General features: G+C 40.4%; 1 protein-coding gene across 4 annotated transcripts in view; it reads right to left on the minus strand.

Annotated features, from left to right (window-relative positions):
* CCDC141 (coiled-coil domain containing 141) overlaps positions 1 to 16,141 on the minus strand; it is a 149,840-nt gene that overhangs the window by 56,462 nt on the left and 77,237 nt on the right. For 3 of the 4 annotated variants that reach the window (XM_045196304.2, XM_045196306.2, XM_024561457.4), the window contains 2 exons: positions 13,272 to 13,466; positions 3,407 to 3,579 (listed from right to left, as the gene is read on the minus strand). In XM_045196304.2, coding sequence (XP_045052239.2) covers positions 3,407 to 3,579; positions 13,272 to 13,466 — 368 coding nt within the window. The remainder of the gene's footprint in view (positions 1 to 3,406; positions 3,580 to 13,271; positions 13,467 to 16,141) is intronic. The other variant, XM_045196305.2, reaches the window with a different exon arrangement.

Here is a 16,141-nt window from a genome sequence, read left to right on the forward strand (position 1 = left end):
AACAGTGTGGACCTGTCCCTAGTAAGGTAGTGGTTACAGAGCAAACTGACAAAGACCTCAGATTTCCTGGGAAGCCTAATCTCAGATAAATGTGAACTTCTGAAGTCCTATTTCTCTTAACAGAAAAAAAAATCAGATCTAAGGGTCCCTGAAATTCCTACCTGCCCCAATACTAAATTCTGCCTTTCATTACCTTAAGAAAAATGTTTATCTGCCTTATTTCAACTATAATATTCCCAGGTAGTGAAAGTGAATATGACTTTGTGTAGCTGAGTCTATTACAATCGTTTGAAACAATCATATACCTCAGTATTCATTCACTCTTAGAGCTCTTTACATAGACAGCAGAAAAATGGAAGTGAACCAATGTTTACTGGACACTCTGTATGTGCCAGAGTGGTGTTCTCTCATCTAATTTAAAATGAAAGCAAAAAACCTCTATTAAATATGTATCTCCATTCTACAGATGAGGAAACCGAGGCTCACAGAGTTAAGTTTAAAAGTCATGGCATTGTTCTGGCCCTCAAAGTGCATGAAATAAAACTCCTTTGACAGTAAGTCCTTGGTTTCTTATCCGCAGCAGCTCTCACATGTCTGGTACTAAGAACCTCAGGGTGTTCCGTCCGAGAGTGTGGCTGCCATTCAGAAGTCTGGGAAGCCATTGTAATGCTCAGGACCCTGGACCTGGCACTGTTGAAAATGGCATTTATTCCCACTGCCACCAGTCTAAACTCCACTCCAGCAGTGGCTGCAACTTGAAAACTCCTCCTTAGGTTCTACTTCTTTTCTGCGATGACGGCTCCTGCCACTGAGCAGATAAATCTTTAGATGAGGAAGAAGAGAAGTCCCAGAGACAATGCATGGGATTGAGGTCAGTAGCTACATGTGGCTCTAGGTTGCAACTGAGATTTTAACGCATTTCAATTCAGTTTTTAATGAACTTCTATTCTACATCTGCCTTCTGAATAAAAAATGCCCTTTGACAAGTAACAATTATACTTTACCTTTAGTTCCTCCTGCAAAAATGGAAATAGTATTTATTCATAAAATACTGGGAAATCTCAGACCAACCAAACACCTTGGGACTACTACAGAAGCTCATATATTTATGGCGTCGACAGAAACTGCAGTGCAAATTACTTTTTTAAATCCAGTTACCTAACCATTAATTAAAGTTTCTTGAAATGGCCCTTACATATTACTTTTTCTATTAAGGTTCAGTCTGCAGCCTGAAGAATAGAATTATAGATGCCGCTTTGAAAAACAATATAAATATGTAAATTAAGATTAGAAAAAGCAAAGAAGGGAAAAAGAGTGAGACTAGCTAAGTAAATAAACATGGCCGAAAACAGTCACTAACACCCTGAAGATAGAATGTAATATAAAATAAAAGTACTTCCTTTGTGTTTAAGAACGGAAAATAAAGCATTACTGATCAGACCAAACAGGATAAAAGTTAGCAGTAATGAACCATGGCCAGCTTTCCAACCTCAGGAGTTAAGCATCAAATTGAATAGGGAACTTTGGTTTCTGGCCAAGAAGCAGGGACCGGATTTACACTCACACCTTAAATGACTAGAAAATACGCAGAATAGGTGAAACAATGGTTCTCGGACATTGGACAACAGATAGTGCGGGACAGCGATCCCTGAGGGAAGGGAAACAAATAAGGTGAGCTTGCAAACGTACCAGTTTATTGCCTGGAAGGTAATTTCCAGATCAAAGCTCAGGGAAGTAGAACCCAACAGAATCCAGAGGTCTTGCTGGGTTGAGGGGGTAACTCTCTAGAGACAGATCTCCAGAGATCTTGGAGAGGGCTTTGCCTACCTCCCAGTCTATCCCTGTGTGAAACGACACCGCCCAAGGCCAGGGAAAGCACTATAAGCAAAGAGTAGCCTGAACGGAAAAATAACATTTGTCTGTGCTTGGAGATCCACTTGCTAGACTGACACAGGACCATTCCCCAGTTAGAGCCGGAGACCTCACTATGTCAGTCAGTCATCACCTGACTCAGGACTCAGCTCCGGGCCAACACGCACCCTGAACCCACGCACAACAAGCATACACTTTACTGGATGTGTGTGGTGTGGAGAGACTTTCCTGTAGTAAAACTACTGTAGCAGCTCTGATTGTTATGTTAGCTTTTCAAAGGAGAGAATCATTTTCCCTTCTCATAGCCTCGGCTTTCTGGCTACTGCTGGAGCACCTTGGATCATTTCTGATCTCGGCTTTGTGTGGACCGTTACAAACCCTGGCTCAGTCTCTCCCTCCAGATTCACACTATCTTATGGAAAGAAATTTCCCTTAACCCAGACTTACCAAATCAACATTTTTAAACACATCTAGCAGAGCAGAACAAAAACAGAGTAATTTTGCTGCATTCCACCAATTTCATTGTTTCTCAAATGGAATGTTTGAGTTTCAGGGACATTGTGGATATAGGGGATAAAAAACTAGACTCCACCCACTGGCACTCATCGTTCTGTCAAAATGTAAGCCCTGCCCGCATTTCTCCCTAGCGAACGCCTGTACCGCCATCTGCTCTGCCACCGCTCTTCTGTCTTCCCATCCCTGCTCTTTCTTACAGTCCCATTTTATTCTCTTTGTTTCTCAAGTTCCTTCTCTTTCCTCATTCCACTCAACTCTAGACTCACACTGATACAGCCACCAAATGTGCTTATAAAAACCACCAGCCCTAGCACTGGTGAAGAGCATGGCATCTAGTGTCCATTAACTTGGATTCAAATTCTGGGCCTGCCACTAACTGGCTGTGTGACCTTTTGCAAGTTGCTTAACCTCTCTGTGTCCCAGTTACTTATAAAAGTGGAACATTAATAGTATGTGCCTGGTAGAGTTGCTGTGAGGATTAATGAGATAATGTTCCTAAAGCTCTTGTCACAGTGCCTGGCAGATGGTGGGCTCTCAGGAAATGTGAGCCATTATTATTGTTAATGTTACCTTTTATTTGGGTTTTTTGCTGGTGAGCCACCAAATCATCGATGAAAGGGAAATCTAGTACTTTATTTTTTTTTTCCAGAAAGAAAAACAGAAACAGCCTAGATTCCAGGCTCATGAATTAAAAGGGAAGAATTCCCACGGAGGACATGAAAAGCACTGAGAATTAAAGCTCTGTTTCTTCTTTCGTCCTTTCCCTCTCCCCGCCCCAGAAACTCAGAGAAGGAACACTTGAGCATCGTCAGGGCTTCAGGCTCAGAATATAGCCTCACTTCCGGCTGAGCAGTGCTGTGTTCAGAATCACTGTTGACCAAAATTCAGCCCTTTTAAACCATGTCATAATGTAGCAAAGCATCAGAAGCAGAAAAAGAGTCATGCGACTTATTTTTTAACAAGTTGTGGAAACTGTGAAAACGCTGGTTACGCTGAGGAAGAAACAGACTTCACTCACCTGCAGGAGTCTACTTGGCTGATTAAGGCTTGTCCCTTTTGCAAAGCTTCAGCTGCGCAGTCTTTAATTTCTCTGTGTAATTCCTCATGCCTCGCTGCCAAGACAGGCAGACTTAAACCCTCTGATTTAAGGAGCTTAAGGTAAGCTTCAACTCTTCCAAGTACATCAAATGCCTGCCAAAGAAAACATGCTTTCATTTTCTGCTTTTTTAGTTTAAAATCTACAGCGATGTGTATATGTAATACTAGAGATTAAGCCAGCCTGTTTAATTTATTAGTTCAGTCAAAACCAAAGACAACAAGTTTAGTCTTGGAAAAGAGCTATATAATTTTAAGGCTCTATTTAAAGAAACTGGTCAAAGTTTAGTTCAGCATACACAAATGTCAACACCTTAACATTATCAAAATAGTTTACATTGAGAGTGTATCTGTGCAACGCAGTCGTTCCTGTACAGAATTTGGAGGGCCAGGTTTATTTTCTGCACATTCTGAAGTGCATACAAATAATGCTTGAGGTATTTTTAAAATATTATGCAGACTTTCATAACCTGAATGTCTCAGTAATATTCTTAAAAGGAAATTTCCCAATAAATTGCACTTTTAACCTGAAACACTATAGGGAAATAGTCAAAATATGACTAATGTGCTTTTGCTCTTCTCTTTCCAAGTAGAAGACCTTCTGCCTACTCCATCCAAGACAGCTGTCTCTCTACAGGGAAGATTAGAATTTGGATCTGAAGCAGTGCAAAGATTAAGACCAAGGTAATATTTAGCTTCCAATATACAAATAGATTACGCAGAAAAAAGCCCAACTTCTGCAAACCAAGATATTGTCTTGAGAGAAGACTTTTTAATTCTTTAATTTTCTTACTTTATTAGCAGATCAACAACCACACATGGGGGATTAAGTTTATAGACTTAACATAGATGAATGCTTTTGGTCATCAAGGCTCAGTTGGCGGTAAGACAGAGGAGTATATGATAAAAAGTCAGTAAAAGAGGACTGTAGAAATATGAGGGGAAAAAGAGAGCAGAGTGCAATGGTCTGCATAGGTCTCCTGCTATCCCATCTTTGAACTTGAACCCGGAGAGAAGATGAGTTAGGTAAGTTGAAGAAAAGCTGAATGGCAAGGGAGCTCTTGCCATGTTGCCCTTTGGCGCATTGGAAGAAGCCACCGCACAGGGTGCTCCCCACCAGTCTGGAGAACAGTCCTTTCTTAGTAAGCTTGACAGTGCCACTGTCGGTGGGGGCCCTGATGTCCACCCTTCCTGGACTGCTGCGTTGGAAGCCAGTGAGTGGCAGGGGGCTACCAGGTGGAGCAACGAGAGCAGATGGTCTTGTGAGTCTAGCACCACTGAGACCCAAGACCGGAGGAGCAAGGCGCAGCTGATGTTGAAGGGACACAGTTTAAGCCATATGTAAAAGACCTGGCTACGGATCTGTGTAAAAGCACCCGTGTCCCTGCCCTGGCCTCCACCTTAGGGAATGGCTTCCAATGGCAGAATTGGAACCAGAGACAAAAGTGAATTTCCAAATGCAATTTCTCAGATACTGTCATAGTACATATGGGTCCATATTCTGTTCTCCCACCAGTGGCCTCGTGTCTCCTGAATCTGCTCTTTCTGTTACTTAGAATATGAAAACAAAATCATCTCCATGTACTCAGTAGTTGACAGGAAGTAATAATAACTACAGTTTAGAGAGAACTATGTGCTCCTTCTACACTGTTTGTTTCACGATTACTTTTCATCACTCAACAAACATTTTTGAATGTCCTCTGAGTTTCAAGAACTTTCTCCTTAACTGCCCTGGGAGGGAGTGGGAAATCACCCCCATTACGCAACCGGGGAGACTCAGTCCAGAGAGGTGAAATAAATGGCACGAAGGGCTGCTTCTACTGAGTGGCAGATGGGTGTTTGCACTCAATTTGTCTGACCCTGAGGCTCTGCCCTTAAACCAGGGGTGATGGCACCACGTGGCAAAGAATTACTATGGGAGGCCAAGAAAGAAGGGGCATTTCCACGAAGCCTGTTAATCTTAGGTGAAAAAGGTGGGGTTGTAAAACTAATTTCTTGTAAATAATTGTCTACCTTTCCTTCTTACAGGTGAAAGAACATACAGAGGAAGGTTGAGCGATTTCTCTTACGCTATATAGGACTCTAAAAGAAAGGCGGCTTTATTAAAGAAACAGCCTGAAGAACTCTTTATCTAATGCATTTTTCCCCCTGCGGCTGGCAACGGAGCGGAGATGCTGCTATTAGAAAGATGATTTGAATTACTCTTTTGATTTTTTTGTAACAAATTTAAACACCAGTTGGCAATAACCACTGTTTATGGAACTTTGTTTTATATTTTAAATTTTTATTGCTTAGTTTGAATAAAATGGAGTCTCTTCTTAATCAGGGATTAGTTTTAAAGTTAGTGCCTAAAGCAAAAATCTGTTGTATTCAAAAGTTATCATGAACTTCCTTAAATCACACTTAAAGTTTAATATATGTGAATTGGTGCTTACAGTACTACACATTCACATTCATGAGTGGGAGCTGCTGAGCGAGCGAAAAGGGAGACATAAAGGGAAAATCTCCACACAGATGTCAGAGCATTTACTTATTTCTTCCTTTAATTCTCAAGTTGCTAGGGTGAACGGGAAAGAATGGAGAATTCCAAAGTGCTTTTTCTTGCCTACAAGTGTGACTCCACTCTGTTTCAATATTAAGCTATGATAACCTTAGTGCGTATCATGTTTGTTGCTGTTTTGAGAACTAAAGAAGAAAAAAATGAAAGCAACTAGTGCACGATGGTGCATATGTCATAAGTACTTAGAAAATATTTGCTGGCCATGGCTCTGAATCTTGAGCGATGGCTCTCATCTTTGAAAAATCACGGAGAGGAGCAGGGCCACCCCGTGCCTGTCACTCACCCCATGTGGGTTTTTCCTCTGTGGCCCCGTGAACAGCTGCTACTCTCTTAGGTCGTTGGGTTGAATATTGGTCTTGCCTTCACAGGAGTTAGATTCTAAAACCACATGTATATTAAATGCATGTGTGAAGTGACTCCACACCATTCCTAAATGTTACCATAAAAGTGTTATTTCCTAGTAGCATGGAAATAATTTGAAGGGCCATACATTCACTGGAAGAAGATACTATATCAAGGGTCAAGATAACCCATAACTTAGAAACAAAATAGCCAAATTTTCTTTCAGGGTTTTTTTCTCAAAAAGATCAAAGTGTTAGGAAAGCATTTACTTATGACCTGTTCTACATATACGTGGGATGATGGCAGCTGAAAGGAGGGCAGTGATTTTGTTCCTTCTTTAGCTCAACAAATATATTTGCAAAATACCTACTGTAGGTAAAATAGTCTAGATATTCTAGGAGAATTTACTCCTTATCCTTAATCCCAACCTAACCCTAATGGGAATAACCTATAAACACAGAAGTAGTTAAACTTCTCAGTTTTAAGGGGAGGCCTATTTTAAGAAGGTTATACTGTCTGTGATCATCATATGCAAAGCTCATTTCTCTTATTCCCATGTACAATTTGACGAGGAATCCATGTGCCAATTCCAGAAATGATCGAAGTATCATGGCTCTCACTTAATCTGCCCCCCCAGATAGGACTAGTGTTCTGTCTAGTGTATGGTTTTCTGGTTACCATATCCATAAGGAACCTGATACACTGGATGCAGCCTGGAAAGAACCTCTTTGTCGCACACATGGTCCAGAACAGCTCATTTGTAGTGAGGACACTGTGACCCCTACAGAAACTCTTTTGAAATTAATACTTCCCTTCGGTTTTTCTCTCCACACATCCCCGCTCTTTCTTCAAACCTTATATGTGCTGGTCAAATAAAGATTTTATGACTAGTTTAGGAAAAAAAGGATACAAGCACAAGTATAATATTTTCTCCCTCTAGGGACTTGCTCTTCTTGACCATTTTATATGGTACCACTCAGTTCCTAGGTGGGTGAAGAGGAGAGGAATAAGCTCCTCTTGGCCCTGGTTTGAAAAAGACCAGGGTTTGCTATAGAACAGGTTACTGTTCTATAAGATGCTAACAAAGATCTTCCCTTTTTCCCTTGTTAAGTATGAGATCCAAAGCTGGCTGTACCAAATTAAATAGAGATGGTATCAGGACATGGCACCTTTTATTCTTTTAAAAATATGATGATATTAGTAAATTAAGCAGGAACCACAAGCCATTCAGCATAATTCTTATACCATACTGTTTAATTAATAAGTAATAGTGTTTTCTTCTTGACTAATTTGAAGAGAAGCAATATAAACACACACACATGCACACACACAAACCAAACCCACTGCAGAACCTTAGAAACTTCTTTCCATGAGGCCAAAGGCCAGAGAATGAGATTGGCTGGAACCTTTATAATTACCAAGGATACAAACTCAATTCAGCTTTTAATTAGAGCACTGGATTCCACTGTCTGCAGAGGTTCAGATTTCCTCTGGGTGGTTTTTATGAAGACAAAAAGGTTCAGGGTTTTTCCTAAACATCAGCGGGACAACTTCTGATGGCTCCCACTATGGCAAGTAGATTCCTAAATCAGGCCCCTTCCAAATCTACCCAGGCTTACAGGTGCCATGAAGATCAAGGGCAAAAGAGGGATATGATTTTCAGCTCCCCATTTTTCCTGACCCCTGCAGGACCTCCAGCTCATTCCTCGCCTCTCCAAGGCTGCTGCTCTGGGCCCCAGAATTATCAGCAAGGGGATTGTCAGTGCGAGAAGGTGGATTAGACGTATTAACAAGAGATGTTTAAACCCATGAGTCCCGAAAGCAGCTTTTGGCCTCACAATCTGAAAAGCTGAAAAAACATTGGAAGAGGGAGTCTGGAGCACTTTATCAATAAGGAGTGCAGGAAGTTTACGTATTGGCCACCTCTTACTTTCTCTAAGCGTATCTTAGAAACAGATAAATTACACCCATAAGTAGAACTTTAGACAGCCAGTCACTATTTATAATTTCTGAATTATATAAATTGCCCTAAATGGTTTTAGGGTGCTCTTGGGAATATTAACCTGGAAAAATGTTCACTTACCATGTGCAAGGCATTTATTTATTTTTTTCATTTATTCAACATATTTACTGAAATCTATGGGCTATGCACTCTGCTATGTGCTGGGGGTATGAAAATGAACAAAAGCACTTAAATCATGTTCGAGTGGCTAGTGCAGCATTAAATGCATACATAATGACAAAATAATGGCTTGCACTTAGTGAGTGCTTAGCCGTTCGATGCGCTAGTCCTGTATCAACTGATGTAGACAGTGCAATGACTCTGTGAGGTACATGTAATTATTGTTTTACAGGGAAGTTAAGTAACTGCCCAAGTCGGAGAGCTAATAAACGTCTGAGACCAGCTTCACGCCCACACAGCCGGCTCCAAAATCCACTGTATTATTTCAGAAAAGTGTCATACTAGCAATTTCTAAGTTTTCACGGAATACTCCACAATTCCATTTATTTTTACTCCAACTCTACCCTAAAAAAGATTCTGTACATTTATCAGCAATTCTAAGAACTTCTGTTACTGGATGACATTCCCTGGTGTAGGTAAGGACGACTAGACCTGTTTTAGGAAAAAGAAAACTCAAGCTCAAAAGGTGCACTGATCTGTCACATGGTCGAGCGTTCAACGAACGTTTGAACACTAGGTGGCATAGGAAGATGATAAAGACATTCATCTCTTTGTAAAGAGCACAGAGCGCTACTAAAGGAATAGTGAGAAATGAGCAATTTCTGCTGCATGGAGACTTCTCGGAGGAAGTGATCTGTGGGACGATGCATCCCTGTACACAGCCCTACTCCCCTCTCAGACGGGACGCAGAGACTGAGCTGGAAATCTGCATTCCTCGTGTAGTAAGGTAATTAAGCTCTCCTTTTTCAAAGTGATCTCATCCCACTGACCTCGGATCAATATAATCTCTTATGATTGATGTAATGTACTTGGCCTTGGAACTCCACAGTTGCTAATATTTCATCGTCCTCAATCATTCAAATAATTACTGAGCATCTAGAGACACTCATGAGTGAGTCGCAATAGAATTGAGTGTCTTGATTATAAGACTATTAAATATGCACTGAGTTGTGGGCTGCCATGACAAATGTAAGGTGTTAAAGTAGTCCTTGATTTTGATAGTTGTTTCTGTTATATATATTTTAATAATTTTATGCTAACAGTTTAGCCCTATTTGTCAAATATTTGCTATGGTTTAAAAAACTTGTCCCTGAACCCTGGCTGGTGTAGCTCAGTGGATTGAGCCCTGGCCTGAGAACTGAAAGGCTGCCAGTTCGATTCCCAGTCAGGGCACATGCCTGGGTTGTGGGCCAGATTCCCAGCTGGGGGCATGCGAAAGGCAACAGATTGATACATCTCTCGTATATTGATGTTTCTCTCCCTCTATTTCTCCCTCCCCTCCCTTCTCTTTAAAAATAAATAAATAAAATATCTTTTAAATTTTAAAAAAAACAACAAAACTTGTCCCTGAGCTCTAAAACCAAAGGTCTCTAAACCATTCTCTTAGAGAGTACAGGAAGGAGAGTAAATTAAGACATCACCTGCTTCTACATGAGGTAGTTTGCCTCATCATGACCTTTTCAAATTCTTACTCTCTCTGCCTCGTTAAGGACATGTTCAGCATGAGACAGAAACTTCTTAGCATGCTACTCAAGACCCTTCCCAACAGACCCCTGCCTGCTTCTACCACTTTGGTCTCCCATCACTCTGGCTTATACCCTAAGCTCTTGGCAAAATGAACTACCTGAGGTTCCCCAACAGGACATGACATTATACCACCCAGCCCTCCCCCAATCCTTCTTGCCCAAGCCTTCCAAATCTAATTCAGTGGTCACCTCCTCTAGAGAAGCCTTCCTGACCTTCTTTCCCTGGGCCAGGTAGAGGCTGTCACCCCTGTGGCCCCTAATGCTGTGAGCTTACCCCATCACAGCTCTTCCCACCACGCACAGCTATTCTGTTTCCTTGTCTCTTCTCTAAACTAGACCGAGAGCATCTTGAAGGCAGAGATTGTACTTTTGTTACTTTAGCTCAAGCGCCCATGTGATGGGTGACAACAGCACACATACAACGTATTAGCTGAATGCCAATGTGAAAGGAGGGAGGGATTGAGAGCAAGTTGCTTTAAGTTTTTCTAAGAGAAAGGGAGGTTGTTCTGGAGATGAGAAGTCCAAGACGGGCTGCTTAGAGTTATGAAACCGGGCGTAATTATGCCTTCCTTGAGATCTAGTGACAATTAGCTTAATTTCTTGAATTCATTTATATCACCTCAAATTCCTTCTGGATAATATTTTTTAGGTCCTCTATTTGGACAGGTTTCCTCTTTTAATCCATACAACTACTGAATCATTTTAATTACTATTTTCCCACATGTAGGCTAAAATGTATCTACTTTGAAAAATAGTGTATATATAAATGAAAACAAATGTACCAAACCCCATGCTTAATCATTTTGGGTTTGACTATAACAATAATGTTGCTATAGGCATTACTGTTTTGCATCACTGTAAATGTGGTGAAAAAGTAACATCATCATTTTAAAAAGACAGGAACTTTTCAGCAGTGAGTGCAGAAGCAGTAGAAGCCATGACAACCATTCCATTTCAAACTGCTTTTGGTGCATTCCCCTGGCGGCCACACCTTCCGCTTCGCCTCTGCTTTCAGGCTGACCACACAAGATCCAGACCATGGAGATGTGGCCTCTCCCTTCCGCTTGATTCCCCCAATGAAATCATGTGCCTGGGAATGCAAATCATGGGATATAAAACCTTATGACTAATCAGCCATGTTTTATAGCTTCAGGTTCTATCATCATTGTTATATAAATATAGACTCACACTGTTCTGCTCTTGAAACATATTATGTATATTTATCTATTTGATTCAAACCACATTCCCTAAACAATGATACATATATTTTGGGTAATCAACACATATTAACTAGAGCTTCCTTTTTGTGCTCATACTAGAAATATGATTAAATAATATATAATCTAATGATGACAATATGGGGGGGGTCACGATGAGGTACTACGATGGGTGTTACGTTCAGACTCATGCCATGTCCTCACCACTCTTAGCAACATCTAGTAATCAGAGAAATTCTTCTCCAAGCAGCTGTCAGCCAATGTTGATAATCGAGCCCTACTTTTATTTGTTGCTAAGTGATTTAGCAAATAGGTTCAGCAAATGCAGTAGATAACTAAAATGGTAAGGAAGTATCTCAAGTTCTTGAGTTCTATGGCCCAATCTCTGCTTGAGTCCAGTGGCTGGTTTAGGAAAAGCAGTAGCAGTACTCCCATCTCTTACGTGCCAACATCGCCACCTACTGCTCCCTGTAGGTACACCTCAAGCCAAAGGCTAGATACTGGGTGAAAAACAGACCTGATTTTGAGCCTTGGGTAGTTATCAATCCCTAGAAGGATTAAGAAGTGGTCAAAGGCGGTGAGAGGGCACTGTTGTCAATGATGATAATTGGTGGCAAGTGGTGATAATTGTATGTTATTGAATTTCACAAATTGCAACGATATTGGCTTATAGATTTTTAACATAGGAGTGTTATTCCCAAAATTAGATAAAATAGTGAGAATTTTGTAAAATTTGGAGATTCTACAATATAAAGTAAAAAATACCATTTACAAGTTTTGACAAGAATGTCCTTCTTTAAATGGATTTACCCACATTATTTCATCATTTATTGTTCCTTAATAATATAGTAAATAATTAATTTCAAGAATCATAATTAAACATTTCCTTTCCAAACTCCAGCTTCTATTTTTGCTGAGGTAAAAATATCCATCATCTTTTACATTGAATTCTTACATTTGGAGCTGGAAATTATTTCCTTGGTGCTTAGGAAAGAGAGAAAGAATTCTATACCTTCCTCAGTGCACTTGACTGTAGAGAATGCTACAGTATGGGCGAGTCCCAACTGAACTCAGCATAATTTGAATGCCGTGGCATTCAAATGATAAAACGGGGGATCTAGAAATCAAGTCTTTAGGATTAAGAAACATGAGTTTTCAGGATCTGACCTGAATTACTGTGTGAGTTTAAGTAGCCACTTTGTTCTTCATTTAAAAAACATTACTACTGCAGCCCTGGCTGGTGTGGCTCAGCAGATTGAGTGCCAACCTGCACACCAAAGGGTCGCTGGTTCAATTCCCAGTCAGGGCACATGCCTGGTTTTGGGCCAGGTTCCCAGTGCAGGGTGCGCGGGAGGCAACCACACATTGATGTTTCTTTCCCTCTCTTTCTCCCTCCCTTCCCCTCTCTCAAAATAAATAAATAAAGACTTAAAAAATAAAAAGAAAAGCAAGACCTAGGCAGGGAAGTCAGTTCAAGATTCTGTTTCTAGCCTTATGGTTTCCATGCAGAAGTCTTGCAATATTCATATTTTTTTTTACCTGGTAAATAAAAGAGGATTTTTTTTTTTTTTAAAGAAAGACCTCTTGGTAAAAATTTCAAGTCTTTTTTTTGACCTGGGTATATTTTACAATAATTCTCTTCCCCCACAAGAAACATTACAGCGATGGGCACAGTTTCCTTCCTATCCCCACACAGACCAAGGACCGCCCGAAGATAAAGCCCTCATGGGGGACTTTTTTAAGTGATTCTTAACCTGTCAAAGCATTGAGTCTCTTAGTGTGGAGAAGCAAATAATGGCCACGACAGTAATATATTTTAAAAGCTCTTCTCTGCTGCTGCCAATTTTGAAACGCTTCATGAAACCGCAGTTTCTGTGATGTGCTCCAGCCTGTTGAAGTAATGGGTCTCTTAACTGGCCTGCCTCGTTTACCTAAAATCACCAACTTGATCTCACACTGACCTTGTTGGCGCTGTTGAAGAAATCATTCGCCTTTTTCAACCAGCTTTCCCGTTCCACAATGAGCTGGCCAAATTCTTCTTGGAGCCGACTCAGTTTCTGGTGAGAGAGCTGCAGATGTTCCTTCTCCGCGTGGTCCTTGGATAGCAGGATCTCCAGTGCCTCACCCTTCAGCCTCTCAACAGTGGAAAGCCATTCCTGCAAGAGGTCACTCCCTTCAGTTCATTTCACACATCCTGCCCTTGTTACAGGGTTGCAGAACATTTACGTCTGTCATTGCGTTTTCAGACCATGAAGGAGGAAGTGCTACATTCCAGGTATGAGTACCACACTGTAGATTAAAATACATAGATGACAGAAAAGAGGCTAAAAGATGCAGGAGATGATAGTAGAAAGGGGCAGGTCGGTTGGGGTGTGCAGTTGCCCTTAACACAGGTTGCTTCCACTCCCCTTAATACTACCTAAAAACGTACCAAAATAAAATCAACGGCACTTTTCAATTTCTAACTCATTTTGACCTACTTTTACTCATTTATGCATAAAAAAGTCTCTCTCCCACATTCAGTTTCATTGCCAATGTGGGCAAATGTGTACAAGAAAGAAAGGGAAACCTCATATTTTATGGCTGCTGTGTTTGCATTTGCCTACACTTAGAACTGAAGTTAACAGCTGCTATTCTCCACAAAATTAATAGTTGTAATTGTGCAGTATTCCCTCCTTTCTGAGCCATTTCACCTCTCGATGCTTCACTCTTAATGATAATATTTAAACATTTCAGAAAAAGAAAAGAGGTAGTTTTTTACTTTCTTTTTTAAAAAAAGATTTTATTTATTTATTTTTAGAGAGGGGAAGGGAAGGAGAAAGAGAGAGAAACATCAATGTGTGGTTGCCCCTCACACCCTCTACTAGGTACCTGGCCCACAACCCAGGCATGTGCCCGGACTGGGCATCGAACCAGCGACCCTTTGGTTTGCAGCCCGTGCTCAATCCACTGAGCCACACCAGCCAGGGCAATAGCTTTTTACTTTCTATTGCATGGGAATGAAAAACAGTAGGGAGAGAAGAAAGAAAATAAGAGTTGTAAACCAAACATATTAACACTCAATTTATTTGAAGGGAAATTCATATTTCTTGCACAAAAAAACTGAATACAGATCCAGTCTCATCATTGAAATGTCTGGCTTCCAGCTTAGCTGAGACAGAGTGCTAAACGTAGGTTGTTCATAGAGCATTGGAAATTTAGAACCAAATTTCAAAAATCACAATCTGACACCATCATGGCTTGTTCCCTAGTGCAAAGTGTCCTGTTATTAAGTTACATTTGTTATATTATATTGGATAAAATAAATATAATTTTACTGCAACTTACCACTGCTATTTCCATTCATTTATTTCACAAGACATACAAAATACCATGTACCTAGCACTAGGCTGGCTGTCTTAGGAACTACAAATAAAGAATAAAATGTAGCTCTTTTAATGATAAATACATAAACTGCTATTTTATATACTTTTCATATATATTTACATTATTAAATATATTAAATAAATGCTAGTCCTACAAACATACACACAGATAAACTGGTAATATTTAAATAACAATTAATGGGTGTTGAAGGTGAAAAAGTGTACATATTATTTTATGGACTTCATAGAACCTGTCCTAATATTTGTTCAAGAGAACAATATTTTGATCAGTGGATGTAAGATTAAGGGTGATAGATCAAGAGATTGGCATTTTTAGCACCTATTATAAACCTGTGGCTTGTAAGTTTCAACCTCACAAACTTAGGTTAGATATTATTACTTTTCCAGTATTTACATAGGCTTGAAGGAGTACGTTACTCATGGTTACATACACGACCTGTAGCAGAATCAGGACTAGTTCACAGGTGTGTATATAAAGCTACATTCCAAGGAATGGAGAATAAAGAGACTCCAAAATCTCCGAACTTCTCAGTGAGGGAAAAACAATACTCTCAGGCATGAATAGGGCTGAGTTTTCAAGATCCTTCCTTATTTAAAGAGTTATTTTGTTCCCACTTAAGAACAGCTAGTATGTGCCATGACGTTCTTTCATACAGCACTGCAAATATCCCTCCCACTTAAAAACAGTTACCTTAACTCTGGCAGGAAAGAGCCAGTATTTTCCAGGCAGTCGGCACACTTCTGGCGCGCATGACAGGCACTCACTAAATGTTAGTCCCACTTCTCTTCCCATCAGTTCTATCAGGGTTCATTAGTACCCTAATGTCGGTTCTTTATTTGTGGCTATTCTTGTTTCCCAGTTGTAAAATGACAACAGTGGAAGAGCCTCCAAATGGCATTGATCAGTGTTGTGTATCGATCGGTATTAAAGTATAAACACAAAGAAGCAGGTTTCTTTACTGCAGTACCTTCCAAAATCTTTAATATGTTCATATGCATTGAAACTCCTGGAGGGAAACGTGGTGTGAAATATTTTGAACACACCTTTTTGACCAAGAAACCATTTTTTTGCTAACATCTCAGGGGACCAATGCCCCAGTTGAAACAATGTCGGGAAACACTTGTGGCGAAGAGCAGTGGAATCACTAGGTGTTCACCTGCTTTTACAAGTCTTTCTGTTTCTTTCCTCTTTTGTCCTTATTCCTCCAGCTCCTCAATCAGTCCATTTCCGCTCTCCTGTGTCCAATCTCCCCTTTCTGTCTGTTCGCTTTTGCGGGGCATTAATCCTCAGCGAACTCAGGTAAAGAAGTGATTAATGTGTGATGACAGAATAAAGCAGGTCATTCTTTCAAAAAATTCAGCACTGACCAGAACCTTCTGTGCTCATCAGAGGAATACCCTGTAAGAAATACAGAGGGCCTGGGGAAGGCCTGGAAAGCTAGCGG

The sequence above is a fragment of the Desmodus rotundus genome, chromosome 2 (assembly GCF_022682495.2).
Source record: "Desmodus rotundus isolate HL8 chromosome 2, HLdesRot8A.1, whole genome shotgun sequence".
Classification (NCBI taxonomy): Eukaryota; Metazoa; Chordata; class Mammalia; order Chiroptera; family Phyllostomidae; genus Desmodus; species Desmodus rotundus.